The 27043-nt window shown below is 39.9% G+C and overlaps 1 protein-coding gene across 1 annotated transcript; it reads right to left on the bottom strand.

Annotated features, from left to right (window-relative positions):
• Window positions 1-3668: 3668 nt before the first annotated feature.
• LOC149813582 (ABC transporter B family member 10-like) lies at window positions 3669-13508 on the bottom strand. Its single transcript, XM_089991151.1, has 11 exons — window positions 13212-13508; window positions 12954-13008; window positions 11852-12027; window positions 10555-10755; window positions 8700-8959; window positions 7931-8471; window positions 7264-7634; window positions 6425-6840; window positions 5782-6023; window positions 4875-5574; window positions 3669-4596 (listed from the first exon to the last, which is right to left on the bottom strand). Exons 1-11 carry the CDS (start codon window positions 13506-13508, stop codon window positions 4040-4042), a joined length of 3816 nt encoding a protein of 1271 aa, XP_089847277.1. The 3' UTR covers window positions 3669-4039.
• Window positions 13509-27043: the final 13535 nt, after the last annotated feature.

Genomic DNA, 27043 nt, shown 5'->3' with positions numbered 1-27043 from the left:
ATGTGTAGATAATGATAGAATCTTTGTTCGAATTTATCAACTTTGTTACATAGAAAATATAGATCTTTCTCAAAAACTGGTAAAGTTAGAGAAATCTGTACAGTCCTGCAAGAGAATAGAAACTAGTACCCTATTGTAATAGACATATATCTTAGGATACATATTCAATTAAGTTAAACAAATACATCAAATTCAAGTTCTAAAAGTGTAGATCATGATAGAATCTCTGTTTAAATTTATTAGATTCGCTACATAAAAGATACAGTCTTTTCTCCAAAACTGGTCAAATTAGAGAAATTTGCACAGTCCTGCAATATGATAGAAGCTAGTCTCCTGTTGCAATAAAAATACCTTGTAAGATACAGATTCAATTAAATCAAACAAATATGCCAAATTTAAGTTTCAGATATATAGATCATGATAGAATCCTTATTTGAGATTTTTGATTGAGATACGAGAGAGATCCAACCAATTTTTTGAAATAGGTCGGTATGAACACATGATGCCAGACACACACATAGAGATATAAAGCCCATTACCAATCGATTAACCGAGAACCCAAAAAGGAGATCTTGTGGGTAGATAGTTGTTTGGTGGTCACCCTCTTCTAAGCTACACACCTCTTCAATGCACAACTGCTACACCTTAAACTCAGTCCTCTCCAATGTGTGAAAGGAGGAGAAGAAGAGAGAGATGGGAAAGAGAAGAAGAATTATGAGAGATAGATAGATGAGAGTTGAGAGATAGTAGGGTGTAAAGGGGTCTTTCCCTTTAGGATCATCCAAGAATTAAATGAAAATAGAGGGGCATCACCCCCTTTCTATTCTATTAAGATTTCTCACCTCCTCCAAGTAATCTCCTTGATTACTTTCCCATTTTTTTTTCTAGTTATACAACTAAGGAAATTAAGAAAAATGTGAATGTGAGGGAAGGGACAAATAGCTTTCTAATTTAGACTTTAAACCTTCCTATTCTTCTTAATTCTATATTAAAAAAAACGTATATGCTATTTCTAAAACTTACCAAAATTGAATTTTTTTTAACTCTTTTTCCTCTTATATTCTATTTAAGTCAATAGCAAAAAAAAACGTGTGCTATATGAAGAATTTTCTTCATATTTCTAAAACCAAGGTTTTGAATGTTAAAACCCAAGTTGTGTTTCTAAATTTAAAATTTTTGACTAGTCTATCTTTCATAAATGAAATGTATAATCTTGCCATTTAATTTCAGACTTTGTAAAAAAGGAATCATAGTGCACCAAAATAAAAACCCATGTGTGTAGGGGGTTTTAAATTCAAGTTACTCCTCAAAGAAGCGACAAACATCTCCACAACACTATTGTTCTTTTTATTGCAAACACTACAAGAAAAATGTTAATTAGAGATGGAAATTTGCGACGGATTTTTTTTGTTGCAAATTTGGGACAGATTAGCTAGAAAAAACTTTTATTCTGAATCTATCGCTACGTAGCGACGAATTAGCGATGCAAAAATGTTATCGCTAATCTGTCGCTACTTAGCGACGGAATAGCGACTCCAATTTTTTGTCGCTACTTGTCAATAGAAGAAAAACAAATTAGCGACGAATTTAGCGAGGGAATTTTTCCCTCGCTAATTGGTGACGAATTAGCGAGGGAAAAATTCTCTCGCTAAATCCGTCGCTAAATTTTTATATAAACTGCCCATCAAGAGCACAAGATTTTCCCTCTCTCTCTGTTCGAAATTTAAACCGACCGAACAATTAAAACTGATTTATGAAGGAATGATATCGAAGGATGGCGACGAGGCAGAGCGGACGGTTGCTGGAGAACGGCGATGCCAGAGAGCGCGTCAGTTCACGGAGAACGGCGACCAGGCAGAGCGGCCGGTTGTTGGAGGACGACAACGCCGGAGAGCACATCGGTTCATGGAGGACGACGACGAGGCAGACTGTCCGCTTGCTGGAGGATGACAATGCCGGAGAACGTGCCAGTTCACAAAGGACGGCGACGAGGCAGAACGTTCGGTGGCTGGAGGACGGCGACGCCAGAGAGCACCCCGGTTCATAAAGGACGACAACGAGGCAGAGCGTTCGGTTGCTGGAGAACGGCAACGCCGAAGATCTCACTGATTCACGGAGGACGGCGATGCCAAAGAGCGCACCGGTTCACGGAGGACGGCATTGCAGATATCGAAGGACGGTCAGTCCCTTTGCAATGCCTGTCGGGTGCAGAACAAGTCCGGCTTATTGCTGCCGGAATACCACCCGACAGGGAGCAATTTTATTTTATTTTATTTTTTAAATTTAGCGACGGATAATGTCCATCGCTAATCTATCGCAAATTAACGACGGAAGTAACGACAGATAATTTTGGTGCTAATTAGAGAGCAAAAATTTGCGATGGACGATATCCATCGCTAATCCGTCACCAAACAGTTTAGCGACGGATTAGCGATGGATACCGTCCATCGCTAATCCACGATTTTCTTGTAGTGAAATTAAGTCTTTGTTAATTTATTTATATACATATAGGAGGTATAAATTTTTGTTAAAAATGAATGTAGCACCTTCTTACCAAACCATGTGTATGTATGGTGGGATAGAACTCACATCAATTCCCAAATAGAAAATGAACCTCTCCACAATACCATTTTATTTCGTTGCAAATATGTTTTCATTAATTTATTGATATACATATGAGTTTTCTAATGGATCTCGGATTTTGGGTTGGATCCATGAATACTATAACTTTATAAAACTACCCAGTTGGTTTTCCAATATTGATTAGAGTTATACAATATTTGGATCTATTAAAAATCTAATCAAACTCCAACTGAGTTTTGAATCCATCCGAGATCCAAATTCACTTGCTATTCAAATTCATCTATTTGATTTGATATGACCTTATTTGGATCCAAGATCTAGTTAGATCCAATTCATTCAAAAAATCATATTATCCTATCCATTCTAAATAAAAATTCTCTTTTATTTATTTCTATAATTTCTGAGATTTTCCAAGTTTTACAAAACCACTTGTCCAAGACTTCACACACACACACACACACGTATATATATATATATATGTGTGTAGGAAAATGAGAGAGAGAGAGAGAGAGAGAGAGAGAGAGAGAGAGAGAGAGAGAGAGAGATTAGCACCTAGAAGCCAAGTTATACCAATCAGAAGGCTTGGAAAATGAGATGAGTCTTTTGTGGCTTGACTTGTGTTCAATTTTTAAGAGCACGTTCAAACTTGTGAAATAGGCTCAGCGAGTTGAACACGAATGATGAGCGTTCGGTAAGGGACTTTTAACTAGTGATAAATATATTTTGCATATATTTTATATCATAGAGTGTAGATGGTTGAAGTGCTTGGCTTGCATGCAATAAGTTTAGAGCTTAAATTTATTGCTTACAACTTTCAAATAATTTATTTTGCAAATGAGCCAGTTTGAACTTAGCTCTACAGGTTTGAGGTCCACATTTTATTGCTTTCAATTTTGAAAATGTATGTTATTTGTAAATAAGTCAGCTAATGAGATTGAGCTCAGCTTGGCTTGGCTGACTGTAAGAATAACCTGTGCTTAAGCACCCTGTATTCAGCTTGTTTACCAGCCCTACAGAGTAGTTGGAGAGAGAGAGATTAACAACTAGAAGCCATATGTTATACCATGAATCTACAAAAGAGAAGAAAAAGAACCTGGTATTTTTTCTCAGTGAAACTAAACAAACAACACATTCAATATATATAGACAGGTTACAACAGTCAGCAATACAACAACATCATTTCTTTATAATTCATATGACTTGATAGACCACAATTTAAAAATGAAAACCCATTATTCCTCGTGCAAAACAAATTAGTAAACACCATTGCTGGCCAATAGGGATTGAAGAGGACATGGGGAAACATGACCAAACCCCCCTTTCTTGCTATCAAAGATGTACAAAGACATACATCTTGGGGGTAAGTAAACATATAATGACCCCTATTTAAGGGCATCATCATAGGTTTGATAAAATGGAATAGCGGGGCTAACATTTGAAGATGACCACCTTGCCCTCACCTAAGTTGTTGCTGATGTTTCTGCTGTTGTAAGCTGATCAACTTGAAGTAAGGTCCATCTTTCTTCTCCACTAGGCTGGCATGATCCCCTTGCTCTATGATCTTCCCATCTTGTATGACCGAGATCCGGTCTGCATTTTGGATTGTCGAAAGCCGGTGGGCCACAACGACTGTGGTTCGGTTCTTCATGAGCCGGTCCAGGGCCTGCTGGACGACCCGCTCCGACTCAGCGTCCAGTGCACTGGTTGCCTCATCTAGCAGGAGTATGGCTGGGTCCTTGAGGATGGCCCGTGCAATGGCGACGCGCTGCTTCTGTCCACCGGAGAGCTGGACACCGCGCTCGCCGACCCTTGTGGCATAGCCGTCTGGCAGCGCGCTAATGAATGTGTCGGCATTGGCTAGCCGAGCTGCTTGGATGACTTCAGCTTCAGTGGCGCCTTCCTTGCCATAGAGGATGTTTTCATAGATGGAGGTGGCGAAGAGAGCCGGCTCCTGCTGGACCAAGCCAATGTGACGCCGCAGTGATTTTAGGTTGAGTTTTCTTATGCCTTTTCCTATAAGAATTACATTAATTTGCCAAAAACGGTCTAATTGTCAGCTATTTACAGAAAACTGCGTAACATTTTACCAATTACATTGAATCACCAAATTTTAAAATTTATATATTTTTAATAAAGAGGTAGATGACACTAGCTTTTGGGCACAATATTGAGATTGGCCGCAAATTAGATGTTATGAGGATGAGTGCGTTGACGGAGATCTTCCCAGACCCGGCCCGAGGTGGGGTTGGAGAGAGAGAGAGAGAGAGAGAGAGAGAGTATGGATCAGTTACCGTCGATCAAGACCCGGCCCGAGGTGGGGTCGTAGAACCTGAGGATGAGCGCGATGACGGAGCTCTTCCCGGACCCACTGGACCCGACGATGGCCATGCTCTTGCCGGCCGGCACCCTTAGGTTGAGACCCTGGAAGACGGGGAAGTCTGGCCGCGAGGGGTAGCTGAACACGACCTCCCTCATCTCGATGGTACCCTGCACCCTCCCCACAACCTCCTCCTCTTCCTCCTCCACCTCCTTGCTTCGGCCGTTCACCGGCAGGCTCGATCGGATCCTCGGCCTCCGGTCGAGGATCTCGAAGACGGAGTCGGCCATCTGGTAGCCCTTGAGGAGGTCCGGCACCAGCGCCAGCATCTCTCCCATGGCCAGCGCCGTCACGATCAGCACCATGAACGTCTTCATCACCGACTTGAAGGAGGCGAGCCCGTCGCGCATCAACCGCGACCCGTACCACAGCGCCAGCGCGTATGAGCTGAAGATGAAGAACTGCGACACTCCGTAGCAGGCGCCGGCGATCTGACCACGCCAGAACGACCGGCGGGCGGGTTCCGCCAGACGCTCCGTGTAGAGCTCCACCACCTTGCCCTCCGAGCAGAAGGCCGCCACGGTGCGGATATTGCTCACGGCCTCGCCGGCGATCATGTTCGCCCCCAGGTACGCCTTGCTCAGGTTGCCCCCGAATCCTTGCATGAACAGCCTCTGTTGCGAGATTGCACCACCACCACCATGAGTTTTCGATTGTCACAAGGACACGAGACACGTCATTTTTGTGGCAATTTTTCTATTAAAAAAATAGCATACAAAGGGACACGACACTAAGGCAAGTTGAAAAATCCCTGTGACATATGACTTTTCGATTTCAAATTCTCCAACAGTTGGGGGGAGTAAGCAGTATATAGTATATACCTCGCTGATGTGCCCGCTAACCATCAAAGGGTAGGTCGCGATGACGACGAGGGTGATCCTCCAGTTCAAGATGAAGGCAATGATGAAGGCCGCGGTGACCAGCGAGATGTTCTGCAGCAGGACTGCGGACCTGTCCACAACGATGCTCCTCAGCAGCGTCGCGTCCGTCTCCAGCCTAGACGCCAGCACCGCGCTGGTGTTGCCCGTGTTGTCGAACCAACCGATCTCGTTCCGAAGAATAGCTGCAATCAGAAAATCAAGTGTTCTAAGTATGGGTGATATTTTGAAAATTAATATATACCACAAACCTATCAAGTCTTGGTTAGGCGATCGGGCTTAAATACTTTACAAAGTACTCGGGCCACACAAAACATAAAAAATCACTACCGCATGCAGCGACTTTCTGCTCAAAACACAAACACTAAAAATTGCTACGCATGCAGCGATTTTCTGCATAGAACACAAACACAGAAATTTGCTATGCGTGCAGCGATTTTCTGTGCATAACACAAAACACAAAAATTACTACACACGCAGCGATTTTCCGTGTTCTGTGTGGCCCGAGTACTTTGACAGTACTGGATCTTCTCCGAATCCTATCACATTGATCTCAAGTAAGGAACCCTGCACTTGTTATACTTACCTCCAAACATCATCTCTCTCACACGAAGTGTCAAACGTTCACCGATAATGCCGAAACTGAGGTGCTCTACGGTGTGTGAGACAATGGTCACAACGGCAGCGCCGCAGAAGAGCAATGCGATCTTCCGAATCTCTGTTTTACAGGACTCCCAGTCGAAGTAGTAGACGACCAATGCCTGTGACACCCCGAGTGCAAAAAGAGGGAACTGGGCTCCGGAAATTATAGCACCAACGATGCCCCAGATCGCGAACACCCAGTCTGGTGCAGCCATCGAGAACAGCCGTCTCATCGACACCGGCTTCCGATTCAGGGGATCGGTGTTGTCCTGGCCATACGGGCTGATCGATTCCAATTCGGACCGAAAACTGGCTCCGAAGCTCGCGGTTCTACGTGAAAGGTCCCGTGAGAATTTCGCACTGAACATGGAAAAAGAAATGATCAATACAACAGTGATCTTAGCAACAATTTCTGAACCTGACCTGCATCCAATTTCAGTATAATACAGACTTTGTCCATTACTCCAGTGATCGGGCTCGAGTACTTTACAAAATACCTGGGTCATACAAAACACAGAAAACAACTGTGCACAGCTATTTTCAGTGTTTTTTTGTTTTACACAGAAAATCACTGCACGCAGTAGCAATTTTCTGTGTCGTGTGGCCCCAGTATTTTATAAAGTACTCTAGCCCGATCACCTAATGGAGCCTCTTAGGCGGAGTTGCCTTAAAGCCTTTATACAGAAAAAACAGTAGGCACTCGCCAACTATGATTTAGAAAGTAAGGTACAAAGGAAAGCCCAAGGTTACTGTAACAAAGCAAGCCAAGTATGTATATAATACCTATGTCTACCTACGCTCTGGTTGTCTGTAACTGATCGATGAGAGGCATCTTGGAGGCTGACTAGTGCAGAATAAGCACTTCCTGGATCTGATATGAGCTCTTCATGAGTCCCACTCTCTACAATCTTTCCGCCTTGCACCACTGCAATTGTATCTGCGTTTCTTATGGTTGATAACCTATGAGCAACCACTACTGTTGTTCTTCCAACCATGACTCTATCTAATGCTTCTTGTACACATTTTTCCGACTCTGCATCTAGTGCACTTGTTGCTTCATCCAGCATCAGAATCGACGGATTCTTCAAAATAGCCCGTGCAATCGCGATTCTTTGTTTCTGCCCGCCGGACAATTGGACTCCTCTCTCCCCAACCTGTTGGAGGAAGAAGAAGATCACTCACATAGCCAAAATTAATGCTTCCATTGTGTCATTGTGAATATACATGGGAGTTGTAGCATTCAAAGCTGTTAGACTGACAATTAAGTTCAACTAGATTTGTTACCTGTAACTTACGAGCACTGTAATTACCACAAACACTCCAGAGTAGAGTTGCGAGCAGTGCAAGTACTATAAGCGAGTTTAAGTACAAGGTGCCATAAATAAGAAGAATGAAGCTTTTCATATGATTCTTTTGTTGATGTCAAGAAATCATTCAATATTTTCATTACCTGTGTCTCATAATGATCCGGTAGGTTGTTGATGAAAGAGATGGCCTCCGAAAGCTTGACGGCTCTTGTGATTTCTTCAATGGTCGCGTCTTCCTTCCCATACAAGATATTCTCCCTAATGCTGGTTGCAAACAAAGCAGGTTCCTGATTCACTAGGCCAATTTGTTGCCTAAGCCACTTCAAGTCCAATTGTCTAATGTCATGACCATCAAGTAGGATCCTCCCGGACGTCGGTTCGTAGAACCGTTCGATGAGAGAAATGATCGTGCTCTTGCCCGACCCGCTTCCGCCGACAAGGGCGACGACCTTACCAGCAGGTATATCGAAGCTAAGCTTGTTGAAGATGACCACATCAGGACGGGAGGGGTAACTGAAGCTTAAGTTCTGCAATTGTATGTAGCCTACAACTTTCTCTAGCTTTTTCCCAGTTTTTTCACTAGCTTTGCCAGCAGTGTTTCTCTCTATCATCTGGAAGATAGGATATGCAGCTGCTCTTGCTCTGATGAAGGCAGAGATATCAGGTGCTGCTTGTCCAAGAGATCTGCATAAACATCATGTATTGATATACATTAGTAAAAACAAGCAAAATAAACTGTGTCCGTGTGTGTGCGCCTGCATCAACATGTATTGATAGACATTAGTAAAAGTAAGCAAAATTAAAGTGTGCGTGTGTGTGTACAATACATACACAAGATCCACATCAATACATATGTGCATTTTTATCTATTGCACCTATGAAGGTTATGCTACTACTGATGTGAGTTCTTACAAGCCACTGATAACAACATTGAGCATGGTTGTGAAGGCGTCACCGCCGTTTGCTATTTGCTTATGAACAACAATACTAGTGTACCAGACGAGAAGCGCCCACGAGAGAAACAGAACACAGTGCATTGAGCCAAGCCCAAGTCCTTTGGCCAACCCTCCTCTCTTCCCATATTTATATGTTTCAATTAGAGCTGTTCTATAAGATTGAACCGCTTTCTCTTCGCCGACGAACGCGTGCACCGTCCTAATGTTTCCGATCACCTTAAACACAATTAAAAGAAAATAAATTGAATTCAATAAGCAGGGAATTTAGATAGCATGTAGAAGGATAAACTGCAAGTTAACAAATAAGAATGTGGTCATCCTTCATGGGCTGCATTATTAAGTTGCAACCATTGTGCCAATTTGGTCTGTGAACCATTTGTACAAGTAGTCTAATTAAATCCCATTTGGACCAGGCTAACCATATGGTCCCATATCAATTTGACATGGCATGGTCTGAAGAATTCCTAGATCAATTACCAGCCATTAAAGACTGGGAAGAAATAACCAATTTGGAGAACCCTTTCATGTTGCCATCAGCTGACTCGTTGATCCGGTGAGTCATATGGGTTTGACCGGTCCCAGTAGTTTGGCAAAAGCTCAGTCAAGTCACTGACCTGATTCGCCCCATTCTTTCCCTTGACCAAGTTAATTTGTAGCTCAGATTGAGCCCGAGCTGCCAAATATTGTGTTCATTCATTCCACGGGTAAAAATGGGATATCATGGTCCAAGGCTAGGTAGATCAGGATCCACTTGACCTTCAGGGACCTTATCAGACTCAAAACGGATCCACTGAAGACCAGACCAGATCCACTGCAGTCTGATCTTGCTTTATGTGCCTAATTGGGGCTGTTAACTGGTTGCGTCCCAGGCGGATTAATCTGTGTTCAGATCAGGATCCAGCTTTGAGGTGCTGCTGTCAGGTCCGTTCCCATCTGGACCTGGATAAGGCTGGATCATATCCGGATCTGGGATTGGGTAACAGGAAACCGACCCTTTTCTTTCTCTTGATATTCAAGTTCTTGGTATATCCACTGTGGGATTCGAATCCTAGATCCCTCGTGACAGAACCGTCGAACTATTATCTCATTCGACAACAAGAAGCAAACAGGGTCTAATCTCTAGCATTTAAATATTTTACATATGAAAATTGGAACATAATTGGATCTTGGTTCAGACTTGGACCTACTTGGATCTTGTGAGTCCAACCTATTTATCTAAATAGGTAAGACTTATCTTATTTGGTCGAAACCTTAACACACTCGGGTCAATAAATGGTCAAATATATCGAATTTGCTAAGATCCGATCCATTCACATTATGCCCATGCCTGATATAGTAATATGTGTAACTTTACCCAGGAATCAGAAGCCTGATCCGGACCAAGATCTCAATTCTGGACCCAGGCTTCATGGGAGTTCCAAATCTAGCCTACTGACCTCAACCTGCTTTTTCAAGTAAAACCCAACCTGGGTTTCTCATGTAAAAATTGGACCGGATCTGAACCAAATTAGAAAATAAATTTTCATTTCCCCTCGAGGGTCATGTATATATTCATCCTCCAGTAACAAATTCTTCGCAAGGGAAAATCTTGCGATAAATCAAAATTTTTGTTTAACATATATAGAAAAATTATCAGGAAATCTCTATACATTGAAATTTTTAGAAAATTAATTAAAATAAATAGACATTTAAAATATAAAAAAATAATATTCTAATATATTGGAAATACTTTGTAAATGATATATTTTCAAGTTGTTCACGGCTTGCGACCGACACATCCAAGGGCGAAAAAAGCGGCGATCCAGGCGTACCTCCTCGGCGATTTCACCGGCTCTCACGTATGACTTCCTCACGCGTGCGACGAGGCCCGTCGCCACGTATGCGTACAGACCGCCCGCTAACGCGATCAACGGCACGATCGAGAGAGTCACGAGGCTGAGCTGCCACACGTGTGCGAAGCCGATCGCAAACCCCGCGATGAATCGGCTGATGTAGTGCATGAAATTTCCCACCTGCCATACCAATCACCCGTCAGCATACTCTTTACCAAACTGCCATCCAAACACCAAGCAACCACTGAAAATCTGACCCACAGAAAACACACCCCTAAGGCCGTCAATGGGTCGGGTTTGTAGTAAGTACTTAATTGATCCGACCCGAACTCAAAATCACGGGTATGGGCATGAAAATGCCGACCCAAACCCTAGCCAACAAATATGCAGGCCGGGTTCGGGTTACGATTTTTGCCAAGTACCCGATTCAACCTGGCTTTTTTGCCGGATACCTAACCCGACTTGCGTGTTTTATGTGTATTTTAAGTAAAAATACTTTTTTTTAAAAATTATGCAGGTTGTATATATATATATATATATATATATATATATATATATATATATATATATATATATATATATATATATATATATATATATATATATATGAACATTTTAGGTAGGAAGGCCAGTGGATAGGTGGTGGTGGTGAGGGACAAGGTCTCCACCTTTGCCCCGTCTCAAAATCATGCCCTCTATTCCTGCTGCGGTATGCGGGTAGGTTAGGACTGATGTACGGACCCTCATACACCCCACTAAGTGCCACGCGGTGTTCAGTGGAGACCCCGGAACATGCACTGTAGTTACAATACATGTTCGGAGGTGCACATGCAACACCCTCTAATTCCTGCACGGGTTTTGATTTTAACCTCCATCCCCATTTCATGTCTTCCACCCCGATCCAAACGGGGTGAGGTGGGGGCAGGGCACCATTTTCCCTCGGTCCACCGCCATCCCTAAAGGATGGGAGAAGGAGACAGCCGGACAAGAAAAAGCATAAGTCCATCCTTGCATGGGTTTTGATTTTAACCTCGCCTTTATCTTCGTTTCATGTCCTCATCACTGGTCTAAACGGGGCGAGGAGGATCGGGGCCCTGTTTTCCTCCTATCCACTGCCATCTCTAGTTTTAGGTGTGTGTGTGACATAAACATTCAATCATAGGTCTGCGAGGGGAACGTCAGATTGTGTGATTGCATTTTCTGGACCATGAAGGCCCAAACGATTGGTTATCTTAATTAAAGAGGAAACTAGGAGGACAGGGTTAGAATATATGACCTTCTCGGATATGGCATCTTGGACGACGATGATATCACTCGTGATTGCAGCAATGACCTGACCAGTGGAAGCTTCTGTATCAAAGAGGCTTATGTCCTGATTCAGCATAGACTTCAGATACGCCAATCTCATCTTTGATGCTTGTCTCTCTCCCGTATACATCCAACATGCAACCTCTACATTTCATAAACTTAACCATGTTACTCTCAAACGCCATAAATCGTTTACCAATTCTACTTGTGGGATAAGGCCCTGATTAGAATGACTGGATCTGCACTGAGTCCAAATATATTGAGGTGCTAGAGGCTTGGCTGAAGATAGGCTCAATCTTGGACAGTCAAACTGAGCCTGGCTTTGTAACTCCAACCTTGAGCATGAACCCAGATTAACTAGGCTCAGGTTGTAAAATAAGCCAAGCTTGATCGAGTCCTAATTTTCTTTCTTGGAGAAGAAGACAATCGAGTCATAAATTATGATACCTTTTTTTATAGGCAATTTATGGCACCAGTTTTTGCATCTCATATCATTGAAGCATTTCACCTGTTACCCTCAACAATTAATAACAAGCCAGCCGCCATGCTGTTCAAGTAGGTTCATTTAAAACCAAGGATAGAGACCCCTTCATGTGATTTCTGATGAGCCGGTAAACAAAGGCGAGCTGAAGGGGAATTGACCCCTTCACCATAAGTGAAATCTGAGAAAGGAACCGCGTTCTCACAGAAAATGTTCCAAATTTCACTCTCCAAGCCAGACTGACACATCCCAACTTAGGTTTAAAAAAAATTCCAATTATATGCATCATTTTCAAAATTAATATTTTTTTAAAAAGGTTACCTGTCATTCATACCCAGAAGATTTCCTGATTAAAAATCCGATATCCATAATGCATGCATATGGCAACTTCTCTTTAACAACGGTTAATAATCAATAAATTTATGGTGCAGTTTCAATCTCCATTCAAGGAGTTCATGCAAACCTTGCCTTTACTAACCACCATGAGAGAGAGAGAGAGAGAGAGAGAGAGAGAGAGAGAGAGAGAGAGAGAGAGAGAGAGAGTCATTGAACTTTAGAATCAGTGCCAATCAAGAATCAATCAACATACCCGTCCAAGATGAGAAGAGAATGGCAATGCTGAGATAAACGAAATCCAAGGAATACTGCACAAACACACACAACAATGCAATCTAAACCTGAGCACTGGCCTAAGAAATATGGCTCTCATCATAAACAGAAAGATCAGAGAGAAAACTGCAATAACTTTCATCACCATCAAACCATACCTCAAAACGAAACCCTCCCTAGAAAGAAAAAGTGATCACTGAAAACCATAAAAAATATGGCTCTCATCACCCAAGGATACCTTAGCAACTTGATCGGAGACGGTGGCCGGGAAGAAGAAGGCGATCCCCATGATGTTGATGAGCTTCCCGAAGAAGATGAAGAAGACTGGCACCGAAGCGCCGTGAGCGCACGCGCCGAGGGAGCCGACGCCCATCAGCACGTAGTCCCAGAAATCGGCGAAGCAGAAGAGCTTCAGGAACGGCACCTTCTGCGCCTGCTTCCTCCCTTTCTCGCCACCCTCCTTTTCTCCTCCCCCATTGCTCGCACCTTCCACACCGAAACTTCGCCGGCCGGCGACCTCACCCCGGCCACTCATCACTTTCACTCAGAGAGAGAGAGAGAGAGAGAGAGAGAGTATAGGAAAAAGGAGGATAGGATGGGTGGTTAAGAAGGAACCGGGGTTTGCTAAATTAGGCTAAGAATCCCATTACTTTATGGAAACAACTCGGTTGACATGATAGCTATTTGGGACTTAACGATGGTTAGGGGCAGATTCATAAATCATAATGAAGTGGGTTTCTTGTGGGTCATTTTCTCTTAAGGGTACATTAGTTGGGCCTATCTCTTTGTGGAAGTTCGCTACTCAGACGTACTATTACTCATCTACTGATCAAGTTGGCATTTAATATGTGATTATTTGTGTGGGGGAGGGTGGCTTTACTTTCTTGCTATGTGAAATTTGAATGATAACAACAGGTCATTCAGCTAATGAAGGATAGGAACAAACTTCAAAGTGTGCTGCTGGGTACAGCTTGTCAGCTGTGGGTGATCAGGTGCAGCAGCACACTAAAAGTGTGCAATCACATTGCACCAGATCCATGGGTTTCTCAATTTGTCATTGTTTAAAATTCTAGGACTACAAAATTTGGTGCCTTTGGTGTGGTAACCACTTCCTACAAAGTTTGCTTATTAGTGCTTTCTTTTAGTAACATGCTCTATGCGTGTCACTTTCTAGAAGTTCGGTTCTTCTCTCTCTAGGAACGTGACCTTTTCTTGTGAATACTCAAAAAAAAAAAAAAAGTCACCTTTTTGAAGATTGGTGTACCTATCACATGACTAATGGACCATTTCTTGGAAAAGTGTTATTACTAAACTTGTGAAAGAGATAAAATATATATAACCATTTTATTTTATCAGAAGTTGGATCTACCAACAGAGAAAGGTAGGCCTAGATATTAGGATATATTATAAGAAAATAAAACTTCTAACAACAGGATTAAATTTTAAATTGCAGTAGAATCTTGAGACTTAAGATTTAAGAGTTAAGTAGCTGAGAAGATTGTGGTGGGATACTGTTCTTGCAGGTGGGGAGAGAGAGAAAGGACTTAGGTGTCACTGTGATCAGGGGTGAGTAATTTATTGGCCTGTGAAAAGCAGTGGAGAACGGTTGGGAAGGTGTACTGAGTTGGTGATGTACCGTTGAAGGGTTATGAATGTTTGACAGAGTAGGTGGGTTAGAGCTTACACTTTGCAGTTACTACATGCATTTAATGCATTTCTTCTGCTTCGGGTCAGACAGATGGGCATCACAACACGGGCATAGCAAGTACGGGTGCAAAATGGATTGGATATAATCGGATATTCGATGTGAATCCGATACATTTTCCCCGGATTCGAATCCTTGTAGTAAGATCCAAATGTGGATTCGGATCAGATTTGGATTTGCCAATTCGGATTGTTTTCTTCCCCTCCCTCTCCTTTCCTTTATACGAACTGGAGTCGTCAAAGCCTTTCCGACTCTGACGTGCCAGCACTTGGCTAAAAAGTCCCGACCCACTTCGACCTATCAATGGGGAGGGCTGATCTGCTTTGATCCAACAGAAACCCTACCGGATTCTAACAGATTGGAATTAGTATTTTAGGTCAGTCTAATTTGAATCGAGATCAAAATCCAATCTGATTTCATTTTTTTTTCATGTAAAGGATTTTGTTTTTACTTTTTTTTTTTTGCAAACAGTATTAGCACATATGTTTCAAATTTGGATGGTAGCTAGGTCTGATTTGGACCCTAGACCTTCAGCTTGACACAGGAGCCCACTGACCGCATGTGTAACCACTCTGGTGGCAAAATTAATCAATTATCAAAAGAAGCCAAAAAGAAAAGACAGAAAAACTAGAGAGATAAGGTTTCAAACATCTAAAACTCCAAGTATCTCTTTCTTCTCCTCCTTTCATGGTTCATGATCCTAATTATAGCCTAACTCTAAGATAATTATTTAGTAGATCTTGGATCAGGTTCATATCCAAAATGTATGTTGCACATATAAATCAGGCTCTTCATATCTCAATCTTCACTTTAAGATGGGTCTCTTCCTCCTAATAAACATCGATCCTAGCCCAGCCTATGGCCCTATAGGCCCGTTGGATTAGGTATGCAAATGGATCAGATTCAGTTCAGATGTTGGGTTTACTGAATCTGGCCTTATCTGAGTCAGAATCAGCTTTGGATTTGTCAAAAACCAGAACCCAGCTAGCATAAAATAGCTAAGCAGATACATATTCACATATAACCTGAGATATCCATTGGATCCAGGTCCAGTTCAGTCTCAGACTTGGATGTAAAACCCGAAACTGAATCCAGATCTGGTTGTTATTCGGATACTCTTTTGTTTACAAGTCTGACTAAACTGATTTGGATTCAAACAGATATCCGACTCGAATGAGAACCCTTAATTATCGCTATAACGATTGGATAACGTGGGAACAAATATCCATACACCACAAAAAGGGAGAAACCCCCATTTTGAGGTTTTGCCATCAGTCTCCCAGCTAAAGCTGATCTATAAAAAGGAGGTGTCCAATTGATGATACTCGCAGGGTCCAAACACAAATCCAGGCCTGTTTGCCCACAAGTGGTAAATGTCTCATCTAGTAACGACTTCCACTGGGACAAACAGAAAGGATGGCAGTCTGATCCAGAACACATGATTTCAGCACAATGCACAGAATATTTCAGAGAATTATTCAAATGGGTCGGATCTATTTTGAGTTAGATCCAGTTCCAACTACGTGGATGCAGGAATTAGGTATTAGTTCCAACCACGTCAGATGAGTTGAGAAACTAGCCATTTGCATGAAGGGGCGATCCTCTGACTCTGAGTGAGTGGCTCGAGCCCCACGGTGCCATTATGAGATTCGATGTGCATTAAAGGCTTCTTAACTTACGCCCTTACCTTTTTTTTTCTCTCCTATTTTTCAGCTGTCCAATTATGAAAAAAAAACTCATAAAATAAAATATAAATTTTTCAGTCGTTTCAAATAGTTTTTTTTTTAAATTATAATTTTTGATAAAAAAAAATTGAAAATTTTCCGAATACCCCCAAACCTTTCACCTAATTCATCCTCACCAAAAGTTTCAGACTTTACAAATGCCCACCAAAATTGTTTTGGTTAATCAAATGACCTCAATCGTTAACTAATGCTGAAGTATTCTTGGGTTAACCTAAATCATGCCGTGAAGTTACCATTTTAATCATGTAAGTAGAAAAATAAAACGTGTAGTAGGGTCAACTAAATGTATCTGGCAAAAACTTATTGTTTACAACAATACTTGAACCATTGACCTATCTAAGATAAACCACAACTCTAACCATTATGTCAAGCTTATTGATAATTTTTAGAAAAAAAAATATATATATTTAGATTATGATAAGCCAATCAACTGAAGAATTACTTGACTCACTAAAATCTGATCATACAGGCGTGATCTATATGCTTAATTTTATAAGAATTCTGATTATGACAAGTAGTTACGTTTTTATAAGATTTGAAAATCAACAATCTACAATTGTCAAAAATAGTCAATGCTTAAAAAATCATGTTTTTGAGATCCAAGTATCATTTTCTAGCAAATCAACTATGCTTACAAAAAATATCCTGAAGAGTCTCGTGATAGGCTCAAAAAGTGTTAGGCAGTTACCATTTTTCACAAATCTATATAGGCTCAAAATTAAGTAGATTAAGTTATGAATCTAAATGAAAACCTTAAAACTCACATAGTTACTATTATAGCAATAGCTAATTGATCATAATTCTTGAATTATTTAAACTTTTTTCAACTATATATAACCACATCAGCTTTTAGGTCAAATGAAAACACATTTAGTTTGTGTTCAGATATTTATTGGATCAATTATTGAGGAACCAAACTGGCCCAATTGCATTAGAGAGGATTGAATAATTGTTGGGTTGAATGGCTTATCATAATTTAAATATATAACTATTTTTCTGAAATTATCAACAACAAGCTTCATCGTGTAGTGGTTAGAGTTGTGGCTTATGTTAGAAAGGTCAATAGTTTAAGTATCACAATATTTTTGGTTAAATACATTCATTTGACAACCCTATACATTTTATTTTCTTATTTAAAGAGGTAAAATAGTAACTTCACAACATGAGTTGAGTTAACTCAAGAACAACCCAAATGGAAAGTGGTTGTTTGAGAAATATTTTTGTAACCCAGGTAGGTATGTTGTGATTATATCAATTCCTTTTGTAAAATTTTTCTTTCTTTCTTTTAATCATAAAACTTTGTCCTAAGGTTAAGGCTTTCCTATTTGAGTTCTTTAACTTTATATATATATATATATAGGGTAGAGCAAACCCTATGGAGAAATATTACATTAGAAAAATCAAGATTATGTAGTAGTGCCTTCTTTTTGGGCCAAAGGGCAACACAAGTGCTCAAATACTGAGTCCAGCTCATTAGTGATTTAAGTTCAGTAAGGTGACTGGTATCGTACGTCTTATTAGGGGTGGTTGGCGGGTCGACCCGACGGGTTAACGGGTCAGCATACCTCAACCCGAACCCAACCCGTTTATTAAACAGGTCGGCTGTGCCAAACACGAACCCAGCCCGTTTAATAAACAGGTAACCCAACACGACCCGCCAACCCATTTAATAAATGGGTTGGGTCAGGTAAACGAGTTTGCAGGTTCGTGGGTCAGGTTGGCGGGTTGGCAGACGGGTTGGTAGGTTGGCGGGTTGACCCATTCGCCTAACCCGTTTATTAAACGGGTCAGCCGGGTTGGCATACCCCTAACACGAACCCGACGGGTTAGGCAGTTCGACCCGTTTATTAAACGGGTTCATTTTTTTCAAACCCGAACCCGCCTAATAGGCGGGTAGGCAGGTCGGGTTGGCGGGTCGTGTCAGGTTTTGCCACCCCTAACCTTATTTATTTCTCTCTCTTTCTGCATTCAATAATTTCAAGTAGAGTAAAGGGTCAAAATGTCAATTTCAAGAGTCGCTTTTTTTTATATATATAGCGAGAAAAAATTTGCTGGAAGTATACTCGCTTGTCCCGTGCCTTGTTGCTTTTTGTAATTATTTGAAACCTAAGACAGGTGAAACTTTTTATATATGAAAATTTTTCACTCATTTGGAACAGCATGGAAAAGTTTTATTTTTTCATATTTCATAAAAAATATTTTCCATTTTTTCTCCATTTTCAAACCTGAGCCCTTTCAATGATATAAGATGGTTCTGGATCTTAGCGAGGCATGCTTAACTGGACCTTTCTAATGCTAATTGAACCCAAAAACCATATCCTAGTCTGGGTGCGGTCCATCCACAGGTCTTATGGACTATAAAACAAAAATTTTAACTTGGTCCTTCACAAGAACCCTTGCTAGGGATGTCAAGGATTGGGTTGGTGCCAGATCAGTCGGGTACTCGAGTCAAGCTAAGCCGGGATATTGGGTTGTGGGCACAAAAATACAAATCTGAACATGAGAAAAATTCTCGCTGTTATTAATCAAGCAATAACAATGAGATTTTTGTTTTGGCTATTAGCTTCATCAATTACAGTGAGCCATGAATCTTGCTACTGTTAGCTTCATCAATTACGGTGAGCTAAATATTTTCTAGAATGCTTTGCACCTGCATGCATCTCACCATTAAAGACCCGTGTATAAGGGCGGCGATTATGTTTTCATTATAAAGTGCCATTAATATTGTTAAAAATATGTCTCAAGGGGCAAAAAGTGCACCTCATCTCGCTGTTATTAATCTTTAACGACAATATTTAACAGTCATTGTAGATCAATAAAAGTGAGATCTGGTTCTTACTAGGTTTTACTTCATAATGGTAATATAAACCTTATAGACTGATGTCTATAGAAAAAAGGCCTGATGGTTTCTTTTTATATTTCTCTGTATGTTGTGACATCTTCAGGCAGGAAGTGATGCTGTTCCGACCTCCAGAGAGAGAGAGAGAGAGAGAGAGGGGTTTGCTCTATTTTCTCAAATGGCCACGGTGTTAGGGTTTCGTTCTCTGGCCTTCGTCACCCTTCTCTGCATCTCGACCGTCTCTTCAGAGGTCTTCTTCCAGGAGCTGTTCGAAGGTACACTCTTTTTTAGGTTGTAGATCTATGATTGGATTTTGCGTTTCGTTTATTTCATGATTTTTCAGGGTTTTTAACGTAATACTACGCCTTTCTTCTTAGTTTTGCGTTTGGAAGATCTGATCCGAATGATTTTTTGACAATTTTTGCGGATTCTAACCTTTTCTTTAGCGAGATTCTCTTTTTATTAATCTTAGGATTTGGATTTTTATTTTAAGCTCACGGTTTGATTTAAGTCGTGATTATTGTTGGTTTAAGTGATACCGTTGTTTTCCTCCCGTCTATCTTGATTTTGGGAACTGTAAAACGCTGTTGTTTAGCTGGGTTCTGATATGGCAGATTCTGATTCTTAATAAAACTGATCTGGTAAAGTTATTTTTTTTATCGTGTTCATCTTGTTCATTGAATCTGATAGCCTCTGGAGTTGCAAATTTAACGTACTTTTCATGGATCTTGTGGTGAATCCATCCAACTGCAGTCTATGCAATTTCCCGAGAGGGTTGTGTATGTTCGCCCCCGATGATTCACTGAATCCCACGTCTATGTTCGGGGCTTTGAATGAGCACCACGTATACAAGCACATGGGGCTCGTATTCCCGTGTATGTTGACATAACTTTGCATCCGACTCTGGTGTTGTTGCAAAGACTTAAGCACCCTTTCTTGCTATTCTTCTCATAAAGTGATGGTTTGAGAAAATGACAAAAATGCCCTTCATTCAAAAAAGAAAAAACAAACAGTTCAAAAAAAGGACAAACATGTCCTCCATCCAAAAAGTTGAGGATGATGTTGACTCTTCAAAGTCTTCTTCTTTTTCTGTTCAAAAAAAGGATAAACATGTCTTCTTCTTCTTTCTCCGTAAAACACTGTAAAACCCTCTCTCTCTAGAGAAGAAATCAAAGGAAACAAAGAGTTCTTCCTGGAGAAGGCCATGAACATCAACCCTCTCACTCTCTCTCCCTTCTCTCTTTACTTCTGTGCACATCCAACAGACGATCCTACATTGCTCCGTCGTCATCTTCTTCTTCTTCCTTCTTCGTAAAACACTGTAAAATCCTCTCTCTCTCTAGATAAGAAATCAAGGGAGGTAAAGGGTTCCTCCTGGAGAAGGCCATGAACACCAACCCTCTCACTCTCTCTCCCTTCTCTCTTTACTTATGTGCCTGATTTAGAGTTTTTGCCCTTACAGGAGGGGGGTCCGGGGGTTCATCCCAGCGTGGGTAGCATCATTCAACTAAATGAGTTGTAGATCCTGATTAAGAGTTTTTACCCTTATAGGAGAGGGGTCTGGGGGCTCCTCCCAATGTGGGTAGCATCATTCAACTTGAAGAGTTGTGGAGTCTGATTCAAAGTTTTTACCCTTACAGAAAAGGGGGGTCTGAGGGCTCCTCCCAGCGTGGGTAGCATCATTCAACTTGATGAGTTGTGGAGTCTGATTCAAAGTTTTTACCCATTCATATTTTAAGGCATTAGATCTCATGTTTGAACATCCATGCATGTGCAGTTTGCTTTCATCATGTTCAGTTGCTTTCTAGATTATACTTTGAATTCTGGTGCATTTTAGATCTATCGATTTGTATGTAACCAGAGCTTATTTTAATATGAATTTTTTACTGCAACTTCATGCATATGTCTTCATGCTCTCCACCAAAACTCAGATCATTCAGAGTTTGTTTGAATCACTTTAAAAATCAAGATTCAAAACCTGTTATTTTGCACCCTCAGAATTTTAGCAGAATCAGGACCAACTTGCGAGAGTGATTTCTCCCCAACCAGAGATGATCTTTCCAATCCGTAAAAAGGGTTGTTTTTTAAATTGAATCTAGTTTGTTCATACCAAATTTCAGCGATTTCTATGGTGTTTTCATACCAGTTTCGGGTCAAAAACCATAACCCTGTCACCCTGTGTCATTTTAACGGCTCAGATTTTGATCCATTTTGTTTGAATTTTATTTTCCTAATGAAAGATCATTTTTCAATTCTGTAAAACGGGTTTTCTTCGTTTATGTGTAGTTCATCCCTGTAAATTTTCAAAAATTTTTATGGTCAATTACTATTTTATTTTGATTAAATACCAGAACCTTGTATCCAGATTTTATAAATGTTCTGATTTTGGCCCCCATATCATGACTGTTGTAGCACTTCTTCAACAAATCGTTATTTGATTGAAAATATTCTTCAGCAAATTGTTGTTATTATTTTTTTGAGTCTCTAATGAGTCCCTACTATGATTTGTAGTATTTTTGGGTCTCCAACGAGCCTCACAATGATTTATAGTGTTGTCCGATCGGGGTCTCCAACGAGCCCCACAACGATTTGTAGTATTTTTGGGTCTTTTAACTATGATTTATAGTATTTTCGGGTCTCTAACGAGACCCACAGCGATTTATAGTGTTGCTGGACCTCGCTATAGCGATTTGTAGTGTTTTTCGCTAAACACTACGGCGATTTGTGATACAAATCACTATCCGAATCAGGACCAACTTGTCAGGGCTATATCTCCCTAACCAAAGATCGGATTTCAAATCCGTAAAAAGTGGTGTCTTTGTTATGAAGTCTAGTTTATTCCTGTAAATGTTCAACAATTTCTACGGTCATTTGATACCCCATTTGGATCTAAAACCAGACCCCTATCAGTCTGCCTTATTTGAGTGACATAGGTTTTTATTTCATTTTGTAAGAGTCATATCTCCCCAATGGAAGATCATTTTTCAAATACGTAAAAAGGGTTTTCTTCCTCTATGTGTCTAGTTTATATTTGAAAAGTTTTATAACTTTTTATGCTCATTTGATATTTCAAATCTGTTAAAAACCGAGACATGTTATAAAATGTTATAAAACTTAAAAAGTTTGAAACTTCCTCTATGTGTCTCGATTTTTAACAAGTTTGAAATATCAAATGAGCATAAAAAGTTAAAAAACTTTCCATATATAAACTAGACACATAGAAGAAGAAAACCCTTTTTACGGATTTGGAAAATGATCTTCCGTTGGGGAGATATGACTCTTACAAAATGAAATAAAAACCTATGTCACTCAAATAAGACAGACTGATAGGGGTCTGGTTTTAGATCCAAATGGGGTATCAAATGACCATAGAAATCGCTGAAAATTTACAAGAATAAACTAGATTTCATAACAAAGACACCTTTTTTTACGGATTTGAAATCCGATCTCTGGTTAGGGATATATGGCCCTGACAAGTTGGTCCTGATTCGGATAACGATTTGTATCACAAATCGTTGTAGTGTTTAGCGAGAAACACTACAAATCGCTATAGCGAGGTCCAGCAACACTATAAATCGCCGTGGGTCTCGTTAGAGACCCGAAAACTCTATAGATCATAGTTAAAAGACCGAAAAACACTACAAATTATTGTGGGGTTCATTGGAGACCCCAAAGCATTATAAATTATAGTTAAAAGACCGGACAACACTATAAATCATTGTGAGGCTCATTGGAGACCCAAAAATACTACAAATCATAGTAGAGACTCATTAGAGACTCAAAAAAATTATAACAACAATTTGCTGAAGAATATTGCCAATCAAATAACGATTTGTTGAAGAATCACTATGACAGTCATGATATGTGATACAAATCGCTATCTGAATCAGGACCAACTTGTCAGGGCCATATCTCCCTAACCAGAGATCGGATTTCAAATCCGTAAAAAATGGTGTCTTCGTTATGAAGTCTTGTTTATTTATGTAAATTTTTAGTGATTTCTATGGTCATTTGATACCCCATTTGGATCTAAAACCATACCCCTATCAGTCTGCCTTATTTGAGTGACATAGGTTTTTATTTCATTTTGTAAGAGTCATATCTCCCCAACGGAAGATCATTTTCCAAATCCGTAAAAAGGGTTTTCTTCCTCTATGTGTCTAGTTTATATCTGTAAAGTTTTATAACTTTTTATGCTCATTTGTATTTCAAATCTGTTAAAAATTAAGACACATAGAGAAAGTTTCAAACTTTTTAAGTTTTATAATATTTTATAACATGTCTCGATTTTTAACAAGTTTGAAATATCAAATGAGCATAAAAAGTTAAAAAACTTTCCAGATATAAACTAGACACATAGAGGAAGAAAACCCTTTTTACGGATTTGAAAAATGATCTTCCATTGGGGAGATATGACTCTTACAAAATGAAATAAAAACCTATGTCACTCAAATAAGGCAGATTGATAGGGGTCTGGTTTTAGATCCAAATGGGGTATCAAATGACCATAGAAATTTTTGAAAATTTACTGGAATAAACTAGACTTCATAACAAAGACACCACTTTTTACGGATTTGAAATCCGATTTCTGGTTAGGGAGATATAGCCCTGACAGGTTGGTCCTGATTCGGATAGCGATTTGTATCACAAATCGCTGTAGTGTTTAGCGAGAAACACTACAAATTGCTATAGCGAGGTCCAGCAACACTATAAATCGTTGTGGGTCTCATTAGAGACCCGAAAACACTATAAATCATAGTTAAAAGACCGAAAAACACTACAAACCGTTGTGGGGCTCGTTGGAGACCCCAAAGCACTATAAATCATAGTTAAAAGACCGGACAACACTATAAATCATTCTGAGGCTCGTTGGAGACCCAAAAATACTACAAATCATAGTAGGGACTCAAAAAAAATAATAACAATAATTTGCTGAAGAATATTGCCAATCAAATAACGATTTGTTGAAGAAGTGCTACAACAGTCATGATATGGGGGCCAAAATCAGAACATTTATAAAATCTGGATACAAGGTTCTGGTATTTAATCAAAATAAAATAGTAATTGACCATGAAAATTTTTGAAAATTTACAGGGATGAACTAGACACATAAACGAAGAGAACCTATTTTACAAAATTGAAAAATGATCTCCCATTAGGAAAATAAAATTTAAACAAAATATATCAAAATCTGAGCCGTTAAAATGACACAGGGTGACAGGATTATGGTTTTTGACCCGAAACTGGTATGAAAACACTATAGAAATCGCTGAAATTTGGTTTGAACAAACTAGATTCAATTTAGAAAACAACCTTTTTTACGGATCGGAAAGATCATCTCTGGTTATGGAGAAATCACTTTCGCAAGTTGGTCCTGATTCTGCTAAAATCCTGACGGTGCAAAATAACAAGTTTTGAATCTCGATTTTTAAAGTGGATCAAACAAACTTAGAATGATCTGATTTTTGGTGGAGAGCATGAAGACATATGGATAAAGTTGCAGTAAAAAATGCAGATTAAAATAAGCTCTGGTTACATACAAATCGATAGATCTAAAATGCACCAGAATTCAAAGTATAATCTAGAAAGCAACTGAACATGATGAAAGCAAACTGCACATGCGTGGATGTTCAAAAATGAGATCTAATGCCTTAAAATATGAATGGGTAAAAACTTTGAATCAGACTCCACAACTCTTCAAGTTGAATGATGCTACCCACGCTGGGAGGAGCCCCCAAACCCCCCTCCTGTAAGGGCAAAAACTCTAAATGAGGCTCCACAACTCATCAAGTTGAACGATGCTACAGTTAGTGTGCAGGTCAGTCGGTGTTTGATGGAGAAATGTTGGATCATTTGTTGGATGTGCACAAAAGTAGAGAGAGAAGGGAGAGAGAGTGAGATGAGGTTTTACCCCTCTCTTGTAAGGGTAAAAACTCTGAATCAGGATCTACAACTCATTTAGTTGAATGATGATACCCACGCTGGGAGGAGCCCCCAAACCCTCTTCCTGTAAGGGTAAACACTCTGAATCAGGCTCCACAAGAGTTAATGTACAGGTGAGTCGGTGCTTGATGGAGCAATGTATGATCTTCTAATGGATGTGCACAGAAACAGAAATAGAAGGGAGAGAGAGAGTGAGAGGGTTGATATTCATGGCCTCCTCCAGGGGAGATTTCTTTCTCGGATAATCCTGTAGTGCAGAGACTGAGTCTTAAATAATCATCTTCGGGGCACTTAAGTCTTTACAACCACTCCTTTTCAAGAACCGTCATTTTTTTTTGCACCAATGGAGGAGAGGGTACTTAAGTCTTTGCAATCGCATCAAACTCCAACGCTAATTAATGCTGACAAACATGGGGATACGAGACGCACATGATTACATACGTGGTGCTCTTTCGGACCCCCGATCATGAGATGTAGCTAACTGCCCTGTTCGGGGGGGGGGGGACATATAACCTGCTTTGCAATTTCCCTGATGCTATGCATATCATCCCAGAATCTTTTACCTTTAATTCTTACCAAATTTCTGATGCATGACTTGCTAAGCCTGTGGTTGATTTTGTTTAGAATATTTTTAACAATATCTTGATGGAAAATCTAGAAGATGAAGTGCTTCAATCACACGGTTGGACCATTCTTGATGTTTTCATGTTAGTATAGGTCTGTCGTTGTGGTCCACTGCTCTTTTTATTTTTGCAAAACATGAGCAATTCTTGAATATCTTGTTATGGGGAATAGTTGATTAAAAAGTTATTCCTAATCATGCATTGATTTGATGAAAACAAAGCAACATGTTTTTCAAAATCTTCTACCCTTCTCAATTGGTTGATATCTGTGCTCTTTGAAAACATTTCTCAATGTCCCGATGGTCAAAGCTAGTCAACCAGAGAATGCCACATATTTCTATGGGAAATGAAAAGTTTTGATTCTAATAAATTATCAGGTAAAAGGTGGGTTTGAATCAGGAATTTTCCCTATGTTGTTAATGTGCCTTTGCTCCATTCTTTTGCATTGTGTTTGCTTCCCAAGTAATGATTTTGCTACTGTTTGAAAATTGAATGGCTTATGGTTTTTCGAGTTATTTTTGCTTGAAGATCTTTATAGGAGGTATTTCAAAAGCCTTATCATCTCTTGTTTATTAATTCTCTTCATATGCTGTGACAATGTTTATCTCTCATAATCACTTACATGTCATCTTGTTCCAACAAAAGGGATTGTAATCATGTTCTCTTGGAGTGTTTTCTGTATTATCTGATAAACATCTACCTTAATCATTCGTTACATTTTTTCATGAGGAAATAATCTTTTATTTAACTATCTAATTGCTATTTAATCCTTTTCTGCTGGTTTTGCATTCGTTACTTTTTCCCATGAGGAAAGAATCTTTGTTACTTTTTTTTGTATTATTTGATCTTGAGTGGTATTTTTATTGCCCTTGAGATAGGGCCTATAACCAACAAGATGACATTCGTTAATTTTTATTTGTTTTTTTGTTTAGGTTTATATCCTATAAGAGTGAGATCCCGGTCTCTCATTATAGGCGATCGACGTTATAGCCTCTAACGGCAAGTCTATTCTCTCCATTATAGCCTATAATGATGAGATAGGGATCTCGCCATTATAGCGGTGAGCCAATGAATCTTATCGTTAAAGATTGCTACACCGCTATTGGTGTTTCCAGTTCCGGTGAGATTCATCGCTGGTGTTGGTTCACCCTTTAATAACGAGCCATAAATATCGTTGTTACTACTCAACAAAATCCAAATATTTTTTTTGTGACT

This window comes from Nuphar pumila, chromosome 16 (assembly GCF_984573655.1).
Source record: "Nuphar pumila chromosome 16, dmNupPumi1.hap1.1, whole genome shotgun sequence".
Classification (NCBI taxonomy): Eukaryota; Viridiplantae; Streptophyta; class Magnoliopsida; order Nymphaeales; family Nymphaeaceae; genus Nuphar; species Nuphar pumila.
The sequence above is the reverse complement of the archived record's forward strand: the minus strand, read 5'-3'. Positions and strand labels throughout refer to the sequence as shown.

Bases quoted from the DNA above. Each gene is read 5' to 3' on its own strand.
- LOC149813582 (XM_089991151.1), bottom strand. From the start codon at position 13,508: ATGAGTGGCCGGGGTGAGGTCGCCGGCCGGCGAAGTTTCGGTGTGGAA. The intron at 13,009-13,211 runs GTATCCTTGGGT...GTGTTTGTGCAG, and splicing joins TCTCCGATCAAGTTGCTAAG to TATTCCTTGGATTTCGTTTA. The intron at 12,028-12,953 runs GTATGTTGATTG...TATGAAATGTAG, and splicing joins TCTCTTCTCATCTTGGACGG to AGGTTGCATGTTGGATGTAT.